At 39.0% G+C, this 20,960-nt stretch overlaps 1 protein-coding gene across 1 annotated transcript in view; it reads right to left on the bottom strand.

Annotated features, from left to right (window-relative positions):
• LOC143879852 (transducin family protein / WD-40 repeat family protein) overlaps window positions 1-20,960 on the bottom strand; it is a 34,499-nt gene that overhangs the window by 8,993 nt on the left and 4,546 nt on the right. The window contains exons 3-10 of the mRNA XM_077382498.1: window positions 20,682-20,782; window positions 17,256-17,459; window positions 16,873-17,116; window positions 14,146-14,321; window positions 7,813-7,895; window positions 4,926-4,998; window positions 3,134-3,199; window positions 2,814-2,856 (exon numbers count right to left, since the gene is read on the bottom strand). Coding sequence (XP_077238613.1) covers window positions 2,814-2,856; window positions 3,134-3,199; window positions 4,926-4,998; window positions 7,813-7,895; window positions 14,146-14,321; window positions 16,873-17,116; window positions 17,256-17,459; window positions 20,682-20,782 — 990 coding nt within the window. The remainder of the gene's footprint in view (window positions 1-2,813; window positions 2,857-3,133; window positions 3,200-4,925; window positions 4,999-7,812; window positions 7,896-14,145; window positions 14,322-16,872; window positions 17,117-17,255; window positions 17,460-20,681; window positions 20,783-20,960) is intronic.

The raw sequence follows: 20,960 nt of genomic DNA, 5'->3' as shown, positions 1-20,960 counted from the left end.
ATTAGTATTTTCATCATTGTCCCAGTTCACTTATACAGGACTCCCCTCACATTTTAGAGATAAACCGCGTTGCTTCTAAGAAAGTAAAGCGTGGATCTATATCATACATGTTTAGAAACAAACAAGTTACAAGATTACCAGCATTTGAAGGACTCTTTAGAGGTCCTGCCTGACATGATTTGGTCAGACTTGGCAAGCCAAGAAAACCAGTACTTGTATTTGTTACAGACAAGGGGCTTATTCACTTGATCTATCAACTCTTGCAGGGGGTATTTTGGTCATTGTAATTTTGTGTATATAAGATAGATTGTATGATGTGCTGAGTAACGAGAAAATATCATGTTAAACTCCATACAAAATTTATGTCCCCTCTTCCACAATCTCATCGTCAGTGTAATTTTATACTTAACAGGGTGGCAGAGTCATTCAATCAAGAGGCAAGAGGAAGGATTCAATCTTCTCAATAATTGCCTCAACTCCCCAGCTTATATAAAATTCAACTCAACTCAACAAAGCCTTTGTCCCAAACTAGTTGGGGTCGTCGGCTAAATGAATCCTTTAGAAAAATTTCATGAAGAAGGTGAAAGGAATCTACCTGGCTCTAATCCTGGCTCTAGTTGGGTTCTTCTACATGGATCATTTTCTTCCATTCTATCCTATCCCAGGTCATGTTCTCCGTTATGTTCCTAGCTATCAAGTCTTTCCTCACTATTTCTACCCAAGTTGTTTTCGGTCTACCCCTACCTCTTTTTACTCCTCTCTCATCTTCTCCTCAATTGCTGCTACCCCCACCTTTTTACGAATGTCTTCATTTTTAATTCTATCTAACCTTGTGTGGCCACACATCCATCTAAGCATTTGCATCTCTGCTACACTCATCTTATGCACATGCTGCTTCTTGGTGGCCCAACATTCTGAGCCGTACAGCATGGTTGGCCTCACAGTTGTCTTATAAAACTTTCCCTTCAACTTGGTAGGGATTTTACGGTCGCACAGAACTCCTAAGGCAAGCTTCCACTTCAACCAGCCTGCTCTTATTCTATGGTTAACATCCTCTTCAATCTCTCCTTCCTTATGTAGAATTGAACCAAGATAGCGAAAGATATCCCTCTTAGGTACCTCCTGTCCAGTCATATTTACTACATCCTCGTCCTGCCTCCTTACATTACTAAAGTTGCACTCCATATACTTTGTCTTAGTCCTACTCAGTCTAAAACCTTTAGATTCCAAAGTAGTTCTCCATAACTCTAAATTAGCATTTACTCCTACTTTGGTTTCGTCGATTAATACTATGCCATCTGCAAATAACATACACCGCGGCACCTCATCCTGGATACCCTCCGTGAGCTCATCCATAACTAGAGTAAAAAGATAAGGGCTTAGAGCTGATCCTTGGTGCAGTCCTATTTTAATTGGAAACTCACTAAACGTGCCATCCGTGGTTCTGACACTAGTTACTGCTCCATCGTACATATCCTTAATCATATCTACATATTTAGTATGCACTTTTTTCCTTTCAATGACCCACTCACCCACCACATAACACTTCTGGGAACTCTATCATCTCTAGCTTACATACCAAAAAAAAAAAAAAATGCCACAACTCAGGTTCAGAGTGATGCGACTTTGTAATATGAACCGTCAATTCACAAATTTTACCAGAGGTTGGAAGCTCTATGTTGACCCAATTAAAATAATTAAAGTTTTCAAAAGTGTTACCTTTCCTTCGACTTTAAAGTTTATTTTTCGTTTTTGATGGATTAAAAAAAAATACTTAGCATAGAACACATTTTGATAACCAAATGGTGCACATATGCCCCAAAGATAAAGCCAATACGAGAGTCACACATTGTTGAACAACTGGATGGACCAACATCAAAACCAACTCACAGATAGGAGGGAACAAAAACATTGATGAATTTACAACCAATTCACTATATATGACTCAAGGGATTCCTAACTCAACCAAGTTCAACTGGGCCTAATCTTCTTGCACAGAATCTTCATCAGTAGAATCAACATAAACGGATTCCTTCTTTTACACTGTGGGACTGCTTGTTCCCTGTCTAAATCAAGGAAAAAAAATCCAGTCCTGAGGGTGATATACCTTCTACTGTCCGCAGACTGGTCATACAAGTGTCTGTAGAACATAGACGACTTATATAAAATTATAAACCATTCTTGGGTGTATATAAGTTGCATGGAAATGCATTTATAAACAAGTGCATCACACATCTTAAGTGTTTGTAAGTTAATGCCGTTGGATAAATTTTTCAAGTTCCAGAATAATCAATGGCTACTAGATTCATAAATTTCTACTATATCCAGAATCACTCAGCTTTTCAGGCTGCTGTATCAGTTGACGGTGTATCATACGATTCATACTATCACCTGTCTTGACTCTTGAGGTGCTAGAAGGGTGTGTAAATAAATCATGTATTAAGAAACAACATTGAATTGGCATACAGGTGGGAATTGAACAAAACATTCTAGAAACAAATTTGTTGTTAGAAGTTCCATGAGAAACCAAAAGTAAAAATATTAAAGCCTTTTGTTAACAATGCAAAAAATTATTCATAACTATACAGAAACGAGAACAAAAGGACGACCGAGCTAGTCATCACAAAGGATATTAATTATGGCGGCATAATTCACAAATAAAATGGCAAATCTTGTCTATAAGTAGAAACCAGAAGCCGATACTTTATGATAATTTCATTTCACGGCCTTAAACTGAAGCCTGACAACATAGTAAAATAACAGTAGAAGGTAAAGTTTACAAATTGCATTAGAATCCTAGGGGGATATCGTACCAAAATCAAATGCAATAACAGGCTTCAATTTTATTTCTTCTTCCTGAAAATACAACGGACGAAATCAAGTTGTGAATGGTGGAAACTTCTCCACTGTCAGTTACTGAAACAGAGACTCAATCCAAAAGATAACTTTATAAGAAGAGATTTGCTAGGGACCACCGCGGAAGGCATTTCGCGGAGTGTCTGTTGCATTAGAGAACAGCCGGTTAGAGAAATGCCTTCTGTGATGGTCCCTAGCAAATCCCTTATATGAATATACATAAGTCAGCAAGATCAAGTAATGACCAGAAAAACCATTTTCCATGTAATTGTCGTACCTTCATCTTACGTTTCTTGGCTCTTTTGGCCACATGACGTTGAGAAAGCTCTCTACTTTGCTGGTCCTGCTCATACAAAAAGATACCGGTAATTATTTCTCAGAATGTGGAACTATTGATATTTTTCTCATAGATCTCTTCCAATAAATATCCAAACAAACAGTAAAGCACAAAAACACTCGTATGAAAAACAATTATCTAATGAATCAGTTTTGAATATGAAACACATTGGATGCCCATAATGTCATAGTTTCACACTAAATCTTTATTAACATTCCAAGCAACAAACATAGCCCCTATTTCCGTCTTCTAAAGATCTTCCCATGTTATATCATATGTCATGGCCAATATTACATGGATTCTTCTGAATGGGTGAAGTACCCATGTTGGACACATTTTGGAATCCGTAAATTCATGGATTCGTTGCGACACTTCTAGATTCATTTTATCGATTTTTCCCTGAATATTAACCAAAATTTACAGTTACCAGAGTTTTGAGTTTTGTCCATCCTAATAGTAAGCTTTATATGGAAAAAATATTAATTTTTCTTAACCTATTAAAATTCCCAATGCATTACATGAGGTAACCATATTATTATGTACATGTATTAAATTTTGGAAATTAAAATATATTTCCAAAATTTAATTTCCAAATCCAAGAATTCTTTTTCTTGAGGTTTGCCTAATTCGACACTTGGTACCAGTTTCAGTTTCCGAAACTACCAACCTGTAACCATGCACCATAGGTCACAGCATGTGCACCGCCCATCTAGAATGCAAACCCTTATCTCCTGAGCTTGTCACCACAACACCTTATGTCCTCCTCAACATACTCCTTCCAAGCCAGTCTCTCTGACACCCATTTCGGACCAATCATGGCTACCATCAAGCAATTTGTAGCTATACAATCTAAAACATTTGATATCCATTAACAGTTAAATAATGACGAGACGACCTTCAAACAACCTTCATATGTCTCCACGACGACTTTAGACACATGAGAAGAAACACACCACCCCCTGACAGTGATGGACGCATCACCGTTCCTTTGTTTCTCTGCAATGCATGCTAGATCTAAAATTCACATACCCACACCTCGTGAACTTCTAGTGACCCAGCCACCGACACAAAGATCAAGATTGTCCACTAAGTTCTCTCCGCCTTCTGTCTTTCTTTTACCGGACAATCCTCCAACCATCCTACATCTTTCTTCTACATGTTTACAAACTTCTTTACTTTTTTGTTACAAAGAGATAGATCAAGAAGAAGAAGGAACAACTCCTCAACTTTTGCATAAACGACAAAATGATCTTAGTCTTGGAAAAATTCCAATTGTTTGATAGTAACTAACTCTAATAAATGAGTTGTTCAAACTTCAAAATAACTGAAGGATTCATGATTCATCAAATGAAATTGTGGATGTTGCAGTATAGACCGCTCAATGTTGACCAAATAATTCGCCAATTTGATGGTCAATCTGGTTTTAAATGTTCTGCAAGCTTAGTCCAACTTTAAAACATCAAAGAAAGAGTAACATCTTGTTCGAGATTCTACAAGGCAATAAGTATAACTGCGAGAAGCACATAAAGTTGAATTTCTTTGTGGAATTTCTTTGTGGAATAAAAAAATCAACGATATGAACTCAAACTAGTGATGTATTCACATAAAAAAAGCAAGAGCACTGGTAGTTACATAGAACACTAAAGAGATGAACACAAATAATTAGTATAAGGAAACAAATTCACAAAACAGAAGCTAGCACTACGTAGAAAGAAGAGAGTTCATGTCAAACCTGAATGACTGAGAAAAGGCGAAAGGCACGATCCTGACCGGCAGATAAAATATGCCTCCCATTGCCATAGAACCTGGCAAGCATCATCATTTAGATTCACACACACACACACAAAAATACTTCCTATATATTTACATAAAAAATTCAAGATAAAGAGATGGGTGAAGCCGTGAAGGCACCAAAACAGGTAAGTGGCAATATATAGATAGATAGGCTACTGATATTCGCACTACCATGTTTTGGTGATGAGACGAACTGACATCGTCTTTTATAATTTAACCAGCTGTCAAAAGTTATTACAACTCCCAAAAAGCTTTCAGCAGCCAATTAAAAAAGAAAAGGCACGGTGAGTCCGTCCCTTTAACAAAGTTGGTAGTGTGTGTGTGTGTGTGTGTGTGAGTGTATTCTCATTCTATTTTGATATTGGCAATCCCTACTTTATTATACTACTCTGCGTGCGTGCGTGCGGGTGTCTATATATAGAAAAGAGTTCCTACTCCCTAGAGTAGATAGCTTATCTGCTCCCTAGGCTTAAAATACAGTGGGGGCACATTGTGGGTGATCCAAAGCATTCATTTGATAGGGTGTGCCCAAAAAATCAGCACTATAGGATCATCCTAACCCTTCGAACTGTGTAGGCAAAAAATGGACAGATTTGTGAAGGTTTATACCCGTCCATTTTTACCTCCACAAATTTTTTTTCTTTTTGAAAGATGACAATTTTCATTAATATTGAAAAACCATTCGGGACAAGTGGTCCCAGCCTGCTATTACAAATATTAGTAGAGCACCGAACATATCCGATGTTTTCAGAAAGGGGGAGGCGTGAATATCCCTCCAGAAATTAGGAGAACAGTATTAGTAGAGCACCGAACATCGCCTACGATGTTCTAGTCTTGGGTTGAGTACTCACATTAGATCCAGTATTTCCGCTACAATCTCCTGCAATCTCCAAGGACCCTTTGATGATTCAGAAGCCCAGACCACTACATTTGAGGAGTCGCTAGCATCACATATTTATGTTCGAACGCCCACCTCAGGCCAAAACGTGGTGCTCTAACCTCAGCCTCGTTAGCATCACATATTCCACATGGTCCAGCATACGTCATAATAATTGATCCAGAGGAATCTCTAATTACTCCTCCAACCCCCGCCCTTCCAGGATTGCCCAAAGAACTGCCATTAAAATTCAATTTCAACCACCCCGTTGGCAGACTCGTCCATTTAGGTTTAGGCTTGGAGCGGATAGTTCTGTCCCATATTACCGGCCACCAGTTCCTTATTAGATCTCCCATCCCATAAGAGGTTTGTTTCTTTGCCCTCGTCCAGGAGATCAGTTCAATCTTGATATCAAAAGCAATACGAGTGGCAGTTCTACTCTTCTCTTGAAAGATCCGTCTATTGCGTTCTTTCCAGATGTTCCATACTATGGCATATGGAGTCGTTGCCCAGAGATATCTCCCCATTTCTCCAAAAGGCCCTGCACGCCATCCCAATAGAAGGAAGCTGATAGATTGAGGACAGACCCAAGAAATCCCAAAAATTCCAATTGCTCTAATCCATAGATGGTAAGCAAAAGGGCAATGCAACATTAAATGATCCAAAGTTTCTTCGTCTTGATGGCATAGAACAGACATGCTCGCCATACTAAAGTGTCTTTTTTACCTCCACAAATTGAAGGGTTGGGATAATCATATGTAGCTGATTTTTTGGGCACACACTATCTATGTGAGGACCCATCAAATGAATGGTTTGGATCACCCAAACAATGTGCCCCCACTGTATTTTAAGCCTAGGGTGTAGATAAGTTATCTATTCTAGGTAGTAGATAAGTTATCTATTCTCTCTCTGTGTGTGTGTGTGTACACACACATAAATATATACATATGTTTCAAATAAGACTTTAGCGTTGCAGACAGGACCTGATAAGTACTTTCATTACTTTGGATAGCGGTTTTTATGCAGCACCTCTATTAGCTTAACAAGGCAAGTGTACTCGATAAGTTATCTATTCTCTCTCTGTGTGTGTACACACACATAAATATATACATATGTTTCAAATAAGACTTTAGCGTTGCAGACAGGACCTGATAAGTACTTTCATTACTTTGGATAGCGGTTTTTATGCAGCACCTCTATTAGATTAACAAGGCAAGTGTACTCGTCTCACACACATGTATAGATATAAATGTGTGTGTGTGTGTCTGCATATATAAATATATACACACACACGTGCGTGTGCGTGCATGGGTGAATGAATAGAGTAAAAATGATGCAGCATAAAAACATAACCATTAACCACAAATGAAATTCAGGTCACTGCCACTGGACATGATTTGTACCAAAATTATCTTTTAGATGAATAAATTTAAGGCCACAACCTTGAGTTTAAGTATCCACATGTGAAATGGACGAGGAAGAATATGCAGACCCTAGGAAATAAAATCAATGTTTGTTTTTAATGAACGCTGAAAAGTTACGATGCACAGGAATGTGAAAAAACAAAGGCTGAAACAATAATGGGTCAGACCATCGCCTAAGCATGCCTGTACAACTAAATTTTGAATCAAGTTATTGCACACAATATCCACAAAACAATTGAGACACATGTACCGTAGCCCTCATCTGAACATGGGTAATAGTAATTTACAGCATTTGTGAGTACACAATCTAGAAGTTCTTTTTAACTTCTTCACCCACTCAAGAATATATCAAGCCTTCTAAAACCATCTTTTTTGGCATGAAAGATACTATAATGGATAAGGAAACAATTTTTGAACTCAAATAATGCTCATTTTTTAACAAAAAGATTTACATTTATAACAACTCAGGAAAAGGTGGGGAAAGAAACCACAAAAAAGAACACATGGAAAACCGTCACTCTCACCTTATGCACAGAGGAGGAGCGCTATGTCCACTTCGAAAGCGTAAAAGACGAGGATCCCCATCGCTTGTGTCAAAAATCCACATCTATTACAATTGAAAAGGCAAGCATGTATGTTCGGTTAAAAGAAGAATAGCAAGCATGTTAAGTGCTGGCAAACAAAAAAAAAAGGCATGATACTCCCACATTGAAGACAGCTTAGTGTCTCAAATTTCACTCATGTGTAAGCTTAGCTAGAATTAAAGAACATGACCACTGTTAAAACCCATTGCATGGCCAATAAAACTAATACCAACAAAATTACATCATAAGAACCAGTAGACATCAATATATACTATTACTATCAAATAAATACAGTATATACTTCTTCTTCTTCTTCTTTTTGAGAGGTAAGCTGGGATTGAATCTCCGACCTCCAAGTTGAAGAACAAAGCCTTGACCATTGAGCCAGACAAGGTCAAGGCTTATGCTTTAAATGTTTATGCTGAATAATGTGTTAGGGTAGTTTAGTCATCACTTGTAGTATGAGGAGTATTGTAGTCTTTGTATAAAGTTGCCCTACTTTGGGCCTATATATACATCATTTACATGAGGAGCTCCCTAGTGGAGACCCTCCATCTCTCTACTCCTCTTTTCCCTCCTCTCTTCTAACCCTAACTCCATTTCTAACATGGTATTAGAGCAAAGATCCTTGAGAAGGAAAAAGGAAAGAAGAAGAGACTATCCTTTCATCACCATCACACCATTATCTCTCTCTCCTTCTTCGTATTTACTCCCGCTTTCATCTCTCATATTTCTCTCTGTGTTTTCGAGTCGTCATAACCCTCTCTCTCTCTCTCTCTCTCTCTCTCTCTCTCTCTCTCTCTCTCTCGTCAATCTAGTTTCTGTTATCCCAAAAAAAAAAATGCATGTGTTACTCGTGTAAACTCATTTTGGGTTCTCCTCCACTCCAAATCTCTCTTTATTTTCTCTTTTCTATAGCTTTTTGGACTCGGCCTTTGTCTTTCTCATCTCATCTTCAAGGTGTACCCCAAGTGTTTGATAAAATGTCTCAAAGGGGTTTTGGGCCTTGGAAGTCTTCTTTCCGTTTCAAGTTGACGGCCTTCGGCCTCAACTTGGGGGGGAGGGTTGTCTTGTATTGTTTCTTGTGCTTGTCTAGTTGTCGTCTTCTTGTCATCTCTTTCTTTCCATTGTCTTTTGTTCTTTTGTGTTGTTACTCAAGGTGCACACCAAGTGTTCGATGAAATGTCCGAAAGAGGTGTGGTGTCTTATTTGTCCTCTTTCCTCTGCGCCTTGAAATCTAGTTGTCGTCTTCTTGTCGTCTCGTTCTTTCCATTGTCTTCTATTCTTTTGTGTTGTTACTCAAAGTGCACACTAAGTGTTCGATGAAATGTCCGAAAGAGGTGTGGTGTCTTATTTGTCTTCGTTCATCTATCTTCTTCAAGGCGCACAACAAGTGTTCAATAAAATGTCCGAGAGAGGTGTGGTGCCTTGCTTGTCTTCAATTCGTATCAAGTTGAAAGTATTCGACCTTCAACTTGAGGGGTAGTGTTATGTAGTTCTTCTTTTGTCGTCTTTCCTTGAGAGGGAGTGCTGTCTTTTTCTTAGTGTTGTCTTAGTATTGTCTTCTTGAGGGAGTATTGTCTTGTTTTCATGTCTTTTCTTGTCTTGTTATCTCCAGGCTCATGTAGTCTCGCTCGAGGGGGAGTGTTATCGTCTTCTCTTTATATTCTTCGTTCGTCTCCTTGGTCGTTGTTCTTACATTGTGAGTCTCTTCTTCGTACTGTGAGTTCCTTCTTCTTGTCCGGCTTTACGCCTTATCTTTTCGGGAGATGGTTTCCCTATCGTTGGTCGGCTCTTTTACAGGTGACGATTACGTTTTCCTAGTCGACCTATCTTTCTAGGCGATGGTTTCCCCATTGTTGGTCGGATCTTTTACAGGCGGCGGTTTCATTTTTCCCCTCAACTTCTCTTTCCGGGCGATGGTTTTCCATCGTTGGTCGGCTTTTTTACAGGCGACGATCGACCTCTCATTCCGGGCAATGGTTTCCCCATCGTTGGTCGGCTCCTTTATTACAGCGGCAGTTTTGTTTTCCCCGTTGACTTCTGTTTCCGGGCGATGGATTCCCCATCATTGATCCGCTTTTTTACAGGCGACGGCTTCATTTTCCCCGTCGACCTTCTTTCCAAGCGATGGTTTCCCCATCGTTGGTCGACTCTTTTACAGGTAGTGGTTTCCCTGTTGACCTCTCTTTCCAGGCGATGGTACCCACATCGTTGGTCTGCTCTCTTCAGGGGACGATGTTCATGCCGTCGACCTTCTTTCCAGATGACGGTATCCCTATCATTAGTTGGCTCTCTTCCTGAGATGGTTTCTCCGTCGACCTCTTTTCAGGCGACGATGTTCATGCCGTCGACCTCATCTCCAGACGATGGTACCCATATCGTTGGTTGGTTCTCTTCAGGCGACGGTTTCCCCGTCGACCTTGTCTCTGACGGTTTTCCACATCGTTAGTTATCTTCTTCTAATGGCGTTGTGCTGCTTAACTGGTGTTCTCGCTCGTGGTGCTTTGTAGTTGCTCATGTGCGCACCTTTGGTGTGCCTATTTTGCTCGTTAGACCATTGCTGGATCCTGCTATGACGCCTCCATTGCTCGTTGATATGCGGATTTGTTCTCTGTGCTCTCATTCATGGGAAGGGCCTTGTTTGATCGTTCTCGCTATAGCGCTAAGTCAGGGGGAGCTCGTAGTTTTTGGTGGCCGTTGATCTCGTTGTTGTACTCGATGTGTCCGTTGTCCCCTTTTTTGTTACGTATTTCACTATGTATTCACTACGAGGGGTAGGGGTGGACATGGTTCGGTTCGGTTTTGGGGTATACCCAGAACCGAACCATATATAATCGGTTCCCTGAAATTGGAACCGAACCAGAACCATATATGTTTGGAACCGAACCGAACCATAACCATATATAATCGGTTCGGTTCGGTTCGGTTCTGGGTTTACCCGACCTTCACCAAATCAACGGAATTTATTCACAACAGTTTCCCTCCTTGTGTTTGAATGTTTGGTTTTTTTTTCTTGAGATAGAATAACTTTCTGTTTCCAGCCTATCATTGATGGGAAAAGCAGAGCACAAAAATCTGTAATGAGCTGATGAATATGACTTTGTGGGGGCGTTATACATGAGATTTTTAAAACGCGCTTTTGATTGGTAGAATGCTATCTTTCACTTTTTTCTCATTTGTCATCAAGACATGGATTACATGATATTTGACTCTTGATCGAAAGGGGACGACGACTCAGTCCTTCACCAAATCCAAGTAAAAACAGGCATATTTAAGGGTTTTAAGGTGGGTCGGTTCTCGGTTCCGGGATCCCAAACCCAGAACCGAACCGAATTTCCATCGGTTCCAGGTTATTAGAACCGGAACCGAACCATATAACTATGGAACCGAACCGAACCGAACCATATGTGCCGGTTCGGTTCGGTTCCTCGGTTCGAACCGGAACCATGTCCACCCCTAACGAGGGGGAGTGTTGTACCAAGTTGGCTGGGTGTATGAGTGATTATCCTTTTTTCTTGTATGGTTTTTATAATTGTTTGTATCGGTATTGTAGTTTTCTTTGTACCTAGCTGGAGTTCCATAGTATATGTATATACACTCTAGCTTGAGGGGGAGTGTTGAATAGTGTGTTAGGGTAGTTTAGTCATATTTGTAGTATGAGGGGTATTGTAGTCTTTGTACAAGGTTGCCCTACTTTGGGCCCATACATACATCATTTACATGAGGTGCTCCCTAGTGGAGACTCTCCATCTCTCTACTCCTCTTCTTCTTCCTCTCTTCTAACCCTAACTCCATTTATAATAGTTTACACACCCAAGATCCTTCGACTTTATATATTAGCAGTTTGAGAGCATTTAATAATGTTGTTAGGTAACTGGATGCTGCATATATTATACGAGGGTCATGTTCGTGCTTTTTGATCTGTCAGCAAAATATGCATTGAGAAGACTTCCAGACACATGATTTTCATAAGAGTATAGGAGAACAACCTACATTTTTTTTGAAAGGTAAGAGCAACCTACTATTGATTGGAGTACAATAGGGTGAAAGGAGGTATGCCATGCAGTTCCCATTCTTCTTTGTTCCTGATAAAAGGGAGTGCACATATAGCAGATTATTTTTGAGCTAGCCAATAGCCATATTTTTCAATGATTTAGTGATTTATTTGACAGAGTTGTTTGGGGAAATGGGGATTGGCAGTTGGGCCTTCTATATATTGTTGGGAGAGACCCCTCACTACTGGGAATCCATACACAACTTACGCAATTTCTGCTAAATTTGGTTTTATGCCCTGGAAAGTGCTGAGGATTTACTAGGGTGAGGGAACCATCAGGGGATTCAAGAGTCAGAGATTGTATAGAAAACAGCCACAAGAATAAGGTTGTCCAGCTGATATGCTGATCAACCTATAACATGCTACTGTTCCAGGGTTGAGACATAAAAAACAGCCACAGGAAAATGAATTCCCAATTGTGGCAATTCAATGCTAGCGTTTTTGGAATAATATTGAGTGCAAACTTTTCTCTCCCTAGCCTACATCACCAATCATCAATGTGGGGCTTTGGTATGTCACTTTCAAGGTCCAAAGCAAGATGATCAGGATCAAGGACAAAATTATGATGAGGATTAATTTGTTCAAGAGAAAGAATTAAATCGATGCTCATGAAAAGCAGATTTCTGACGAAAAGCCTGTCAAGTTTTGTTCCACGCATCAACATATCGAGAAGAAAACGTAGAAAAAACTAGTAATTCCACAATTTAATTTTAATTGTAGAAAAACTGAGAAATACCTTTTCGACAAAGATCAACCATGATGTGCAACAAAACACTGAAAGAACGATGCAAAGAACACAAGATTTTACGTGGTTCGACACTGCCTACGTCCACGGGGGAAGATTTTCACTATTTCAGTCTAGGGTTACAAACTCTCTTCTTCTTGACCAAGAAACAAAAATAAAAACCTCAAACTTGCAACCCTACCATGTGGCTTATATATCAACGCTACTACATGGAGAAATTTACCGAAATACCATTCAGTGAAAAAACAGAAAATAAATTTTTTCTAACAGGGCGCTGCCTCACACCCCGGTAGGGGCACGCTACCCCCGGTACCCTAGCGACCCACGTGTGCGTCGCGGGGGAGGCAGTAGTTGCTGTGGGAAGGAAGCTACTAACGGTAAGAGAGCTACGTGCCCAGGGGAAGAGAGCAAACAGCTACACCGTCCCACTGCTGTTCTGTGAAAACAACCTGATCTACGAGCGTCTTTAGCCTCTAGCCGGTCTCATAACAACCTCAAAGCGGGTGATCCTCCTGGCCGAGGGCCTAGACACCCAAAGTGCTGTAGGCATGGTTTCTGAATCAGTTTAAGGGGGCTTCTACAGGAAGAGTTGCGACTCAGCATCAGGGCGGACGGGGGTTCATGACGAGTGGGCATGAACTGTAACCAAACAAACAAAAGTGAGCCAACCACGAAAATTCCTGAACCGTAAAGGGAACCACCCTGTAAAGTAAAGAGCCTCGCCTAAAGGACTGGACCCAATCTTGGAGCTGAGAACAAGATCGAAAGCACTACTTCTCATTCGAAGCATGAAAGTGGTCAAGTCGCTTAGAGCCGGAATAGATAGGAGTGGAATGACTTGCCGGGGGGTTGCAATTTCCTACTTGAGAATTTAGATCAAGTATCTCGTATCTATAAGCAGGGGGGCGTGGCCAAGAAGCAGCCAGCTGACTGCCCCCTTCAACCCGGCCTTCATCCGCTGTGCGAACAAGGTCTTGGAACCGAAGGTATGTATGGGCATTCTGAGCAGGTCGCAAGAAGCCGCTGGTCGAAGGTTTGGACCAATCGCAATGAATACCTTGCCCTTGCCTCCGTGCGAGCATCCCTTCCCGTCGTTTGCCTTTGATTAGTAGGGGCTTGAGTCGTAGAGGACCTTCGCGAGGAGTGTATCGCTAAGGTGTTTTGCTTCGTATTTACGACTTGGTGAAGACGGTGAAACCTCCTATGGGCAAGGGTATTGTTTCTAGGGTTTATAGTCCATCAGGGTCTGTATGATGCCAGATTACAAGACATCTGCACAACATTAATAAACTTGCAAATGTTGAGTATGCATTGATTAATATCTAAAAGCTACTTTAGAGAAAACTTCATCAATGTATAACAAGCATCGAGAATTGGTTTTCTAAACAAGTAAAGCATGATAGACAACTACCATAAAGTGAAACAGAACTTCCATCCAAACACAAATTATGGATATCTAAAACACCCTTACTTTTATAGAATTGTCGGCAGCAGAACTCATCAGAACAGGCTCATTAGCAAAAAAATGGAGTGATATTATTGAACTGTCATGCGCTTCTCTTATGACACATTGCAGCCTTCTCTTCTCAAGATTCCATATGCTTATCATACCTGATGAACCCCCAGATGCTAGAAGAGGTTGCCCATCTGAAAAGAATAAGATAGGAAGTTATACATATGCAAAACTGCATGAGATAATCTTTTACAGAAAGTATAAAATAAATAAAGATAATGCATATTATCTAAAGAATATATAGGAACAAAAAACCAGCTGAACTCGTAGTGCCCAAAGAGACATTCGACTCGGATCCCTTGCATAAAAAAAGGTCTTTAGCAATCTATAAGCAAGGCAATAACAATTAAGAAAATGGAGATATTGAGTCCATGGATGAAACTTCCAGAGCAAAGTGAAGCTATGGATTAAGATTCACTTGCATAGTCCTCAAATATCTATATGGTAATGATAGATGAATCATTCCAACATATTACTATTTATACTCAGAAAAAAAATGTGAATCCATGGAAACACAAGAATAGGACAATGGGATGACATAGATGGGACTCCCTTAAATGTATGTACCAAATAGAGACCTGATGATAGCCAAATTTCTTGGGAATCATAAAACTTGGGTGGATCAACTCCATAGTCTTAAATGAATTAAGAATATCATGACCTCTAAAAAGAGAGTAAGTGCATACTGAAGAGATAAGAAAGGTTTGTTTCCTATTGTAGTTAACAACATCAACAGCATAGTTATAAAGTTCAGGTCTGGGGAAAAATCGGAAAGGCAAAAATTCGGACATTCCAGGAATCACACACACACACGCACGCGCGCACACACACACACACACACACACAGAGGGAGATTTCAGGAATGATTCAGTATATATTTATGTGAGTTACGACAAATCTATGTCAAGATATACAACCATTTTAATAACATTTTAAACCGAAAAATATATTGTCATGGGCAAGAATAGTTATCTAAAACATAACATCCAATAAGGCAATAATCAAAGTAACAAAAAAGTGGGAGAGTGGGACGGCCAATCTACGTCAAGATATACAACCATTTTAATAACATTTTAAACTGAAAAATATATTGTCATGGGCAAGAATAGATATCTAAAACATAATATCCAATAAGGCAATAATCAAAGTAACAAAAAAATGGGAGTGGGGGACGGCCAATTCAGGGTTTCAAGAATACATGCACAGCAACCACCAACATATGATACATGCCTACGGCAAGCAGTAACTAACAACGAACAGCAGGGTTTCAGCCTTGCATGCATCAGAGAATAGATGAAATTCAAAGAGATATCCCGAGCAGAAAAAATAAAAAGAATATTCAAAGCTGAAGAAAACAAGAACCAAAACAGAATCTTGCACAACTGTCTAACAAACTTAAAACATGGAGAAATACAAATTCCAGCATGTAAGAAAATCTGTGTTTGCCTGGGGATAAGACACAAGCAAAAAGATGAGTAACCCTGGGTCATCAAGAAAATCTGTCCAGTCATGGCCGTGGGGCATGACAGCTGCCGGCAAGGCTGTGGGATGGGCTAAGAACAAGAAGGACTGGGAGAGAGTGGGAAGAGAAAAGGGAGAAGAGAAACATGTGCTGGTTGCGGACATATGCTTTGGATCTTTTTGAAAACCAACTATTTAACCAAATATTTGAATTAATCATGTTTTATTCTTAAAGCACTCGATTGGTTTTCTAAATACATAAAATCAATGAATAATATGGGAATTTTGTTTGCTTTAAAATGACTGCAAAAAATGGCAAAATTTTCACATTTTTTTCAACTAAGCCCAAATTTGTAACTATGGAAAGGAGAACCATAGATTCCCCCTATTGGTCAAAATTCCTTCATCCAAAACCTCTTATAAGAACTGATCTGCACAAACTCAAATAGTGGAGCGAGAGGCTATTATGACAACCATCCTGGCAAAGCTCTTGCTTCAGATGTCTAATATAACTCTTTCACTTCAAGAAAATGATCCATTTGAGCATCATGACCGATACCGTGGATTACACTACTGCAACTATCTTAAATATTAATTTAATTGTTGCATCAATGCAATAGTCTTGAGTAGACATCAGCAGTATTGTTTTGATGAAATTACGAATTCTGCAGAGCAATGAGACCAGAAATGAGCTCTTATTTGCATAAAATTTAAGGAACTAAACAAGTTATATGGTGACCTTCAGCTGCAACATCGAACCTATAATTCATTTAGATGGGATGTAATGTGCTGATTATACATAAAAGCCCCTATTATAACCAACTAGCAAATTTTCTAAAACAGGTAGAAGTAGCATTCAAAAGGAGAACATGCCCATGACTAAATGACTCGTATTATATTTTTTTACTCAGTTACTTATAAACAGTATAAACACACAGATAATATTATAATATTTGCATATAAAATTAGCAAAGGAAATGTGTGAAATGCCAAGTTCGAACCATCTAGTGGTGTGCATAAGAAAACCTCTTAACAAAAGAAAAGTCATCTAATTTATTATGAACAAGGAAAAGACATTCAATGATACTACAAACCACACGGAAGCAAAAGAGCAAAGAAAGACCTCACTGGAGATGGGGAAAAAAGAAACCACGAGATGAAGTTACCAACACCATTAAAACACAAAAAAATATGAAAAATACAAAATTCTGGTTCAGGCATTACCAGTCCTAAAAGACAAGGTTGTCACAGCACCCCGAGTAGAATGTGTGAATGTTACAATCTCTTCGTCATACCGTACATTATGAACGTGAACTTTCCCATCGGCACAGCCAACTGCAACTACATCTAGGGCAGGTGAGGAGACACAACAATAAATAGATGAATTCCAGCCTTTAAACTCATAAAGCTTCTTCTTTGTGCTGATGTTCCAAAGCTGCAATGATCCTTCCTGGCTCCCAATAATAACCTGAAATTGTGCATAATTCAGAGTATAGTTACTCTACAAAACAAAGGATTCTAATAATAAATTTAGAAGTCAAAATGAAAGGGATAATTTTCTTCAAATCAAACAGAAGTTTTTTCAGGAACATGGAACAAGCAGTTACCTTGTTCAAGTAAGTATCTGGATGCATTATGAAACTCGGCGAGAATTTCTCTTCTAGCTCAATGTGTCCAATAGGTGCAAGATTCTGTTCAATGCCTTTAAAAGCCCATATGAACAGATTCCCTTTAACATCAACGCTTAGGATATGTTCTCCAAACAAGAGCAAAAAATTAACCTTTTCATTATGTTTGCTCCATGTTGCCACCTGTACAAATTTCATCCATGTCGTGAAAAACAGGAAGAATAGAAACAATCTAGTGCACCATGTAATTCATACATGGAAAAATACTACTCCATTAGAATATATGGATACTTGAGGCTAATGGAAAACAGGCCAAATAAGTTTAGCAAGATTAACTTGCACAGGGTGAACCATGCTTTAAAAACAATCAATTACACATGCATTTAGTCCTTCAGAAGAAATAATATATTGTGAAGGAAGTATGCAAATAACTCTATTTCAATATAAACTAAATTTTGTACATATGGCTCAATTGGTTTTCAGGCATAATGTTAAAATTGTAGAAAGATTCAAGTAGAACAAAAAGAAATTCCCATCATCTGAACTATTTTTATTTTTTTTGGAATGATATCATCTGAACCATTTTAAACTGTGAAAAATAAATGGATGGAAAGTATAGAAGTCTGTTCGTATAGATGTAGAGCTGTTTCTTCATAAAATTTATCATTTAGGTTCTATGAATTTCGTTAACATGAAAAAGTAGCAAATATTGTATTAGAAATCCCCATGCATAGAACCTGTTCAGCATCAAGGTTTCCAAGAATACCAGAAAATAAATGCGGATGTATTATATATATGTTAAAAAGCAATCAATGGAAACACTGTCACCCACTCATCAGTTGGTGACTATTTAAATCATGCTCATATAAAATCTGGCCTGGGTTCAATATTTTTTATTTTTTTTTAAAAGAGAGATAAAGAAAAACGCAGCTTGATGTCCATTAGATACCACATGGCGGACATCGTAGCAAAATGTTTGGTTAATTTGACGGTTAATGTATTAAGGGACTCAATTAGGTAAAATTGTAGTTTGGTGCAAATCTCACATAATGCGTCTTTCCTTTGAAAATTCAAATGGAAAGTTCAAACACGTACGGGTGAGGCTATTTGGCTTCAAGCCATGGGTATGCTCCCCATTGACGCGAGTTCAAATCCCCCAGGCTTACCCAAAAAATTGGAGGGGGGGGGGGGATACCCTATGTTATCGAAAAGAAAAAAAACAAATGAAATGATATAGTACATGACAACAATAAGATGATATATAGAATAAATGGCTGCTTGTAATAATATTGATGGAGGCCCAGCCTTTGCGAAAATCAGAAAAGGGATTAATTATGATAGTGGGGCCCATTAAAAGTGCATTTAGTTTTTTTCTCTTTATTTCTTTGTATAATGCCTTGGCGCAACGGTAAGGTTGCTCCATTGTGACCTGGTGGTCACGGGTTCAAGTCACGGAAACAGCCTCTCTGCAAAGCAATGCAAAGCAGGGGTAAGGTTGCGCACATCTAGCCCTCCCCAAACCCCGCAATGGCGGGAGCCTTGTGCACTGAGGCCGCCCTTCCTTTTGTTTTTCTCTGTGTAATGCCTTGACGTCCTTCGGTGTGATGCCTTGGGAACTCATTGGATTGGTGCGATGCTTTTGGTCTCGTTGGTGTGAGTCCAACAAACATCCCACGGTGTCTCCAAACCCTCTATTTCCCCTTTGTTGGTGATCTAGTTTTTTACATCATTGACAGTTACCCCCTTAATGAAACCAAATAAAAAATTTCAAACCGGATATTCCTTCAGCCTACAATAATGTGTAAGGGTAATACTATATATATATATATATATATATATATATATATATATAGAGAGAGAGAGAGAGAGAAAAGTGTAGCTACACATACGTGTAGCTAACTTAGCTACACCGACGCCTTAAAATACAGTGGGCCCCACATTGTTTCGGTGATGCAAACCATTCATTTGATGGGCCCTCACATAGATAGGGTGTGCCTAAAAAATCAGCTCCATAAGATCATCCCAACCCTACGATTTGTTGAGGCAAAAATGGACGTGTAAAAACCTTCACAAATCTGTCCATTTTTGCCTCCATAGTTTGAAGGGTTGGGATCATCCAATGGAGCTGATTTTTTGGGCACACCCTATCAATGTGAGGGCCTATCAAATGAATGGTTTGGATCACCCAAACAATGTGAGCCCACTGTATTTTAAGCCGTCGGTGTAGCGAAGTTAGCTACACGTATGTGTAGCTTCACTTAACTCATATATATATATATACTAGTAAAAAAAACCCGTGCGATGCACGGGCCGGCAAAGAACTGTACGGACCACATCATAGGTTGATCCAAACCATCAATACGTTGTGCCTGTAAAATCATTTCCATAGGCTGATCCTAGCCCTCCAATCTATAGAGGTTTCCATAATATGTTGTTCCTCCTAAGGTGCCTGGAATTCGTAAATAAATATTTTCAAAGGTGTGCGGAATTCGTAATATCCTAAAAAAATTACTGAGGAAAAGTAGTTTTTTCGTAATTGTCATATTTCGATACCTCTTCTTTGTAGTTTTTTCCGTAATTGTCATATACAGGTACCCATTGTCCGTAATTCCCCTACAAAACTATACTACGTAATGATTATTATTGCTAGCTTCTTTAGGTATTTATTATTGCTAGCCACCTTTCAAGAAATAGTATTTCCGTGCAGTTTTTCACCATGTCTAATAAGACAAATCTCTGAACACATACAATTGCAAAGGATGGGCGAGACGTAGCCTTTGGAGAAGGTGGCTAGCAAATCATGATTTGCTTTTTCAAATAATTCCAAAAATGTAGGATTGAAATTATGTAGCTTTAATGGGTGCCTTTGTTAAAAAGCATAAAGGAGGGGGCAAGGATTGAAAATATGTGGGTTGAATGAGTGCCTTTGTTAAAAAAAGTCAAAAAAAGTGATGTGTAATTCTCATAGAATTTTGGGAGAAATTCAAATAATTCTCTCCTTTTCTCTTCTGTTATATATATATATATATATATATATATATATGAGAAAAGCGTTCCTGTGCTGCAACGCAGGGAGCTTAACTGCGCTTTAGTGATTTATAAAGCCTCCCATTGGTTCCTTTCTTGTGGACCCGCTATACGTTTCAAAGGGCGACCCACTATATGAACCAATGGGAAGGCTTTATAAACCACTAAAGCACAGTTAAGCTCCCTGCGCTGCAGCGCAGGAACGCTTTTCTCTCTATATATATATTTTTTGAAATGAGTGATAAAAATGTAAAGAGAAAACACAATGCTCGTAAAAACCATAAGTGAAGATTTGAATAATTAATATTATCTAGAGAAACCTACCTTGAAACATTATGCAATGACAAAACAAGAACCTCTTACATTCCATAGACAAACCTGATGAGCACGTCTAAAAACTGCAATATCATTTCCAAATGCAGCAAAAGTATAGTCACGATGGGAAGCAAGAGCTCGGATCTTCTTTGGCAATTGAGGTCCTTCATCAACCGTTTAAATAGAAGTCCAACGTTAAAACAAGTGAGAGATTATGAAAGCAGAGTATATGCAACAAAATCCATCCAAGATATATTCTAAGCACCAAAAAACTGATAATCATTGGGCATGAAAATAAGATTCTGTCCGCCAAAGGTTACAAACCATTTGTATCCAATTTCT

Source organism: Tasmannia lanceolata, unplaced genomic scaffold, assembly GCF_043159265.1.
Source record: "Tasmannia lanceolata isolate RefF3 unplaced genomic scaffold, GAP_Taslan_0.1 ptg000006l, whole genome shotgun sequence".
Classification (NCBI taxonomy): domain Eukaryota; kingdom Viridiplantae; phylum Streptophyta; class Magnoliopsida; order Canellales; family Winteraceae; genus Tasmannia; species Tasmannia lanceolata.
This window is presented reverse-complemented; position numbering and strand designations above follow the sequence as displayed.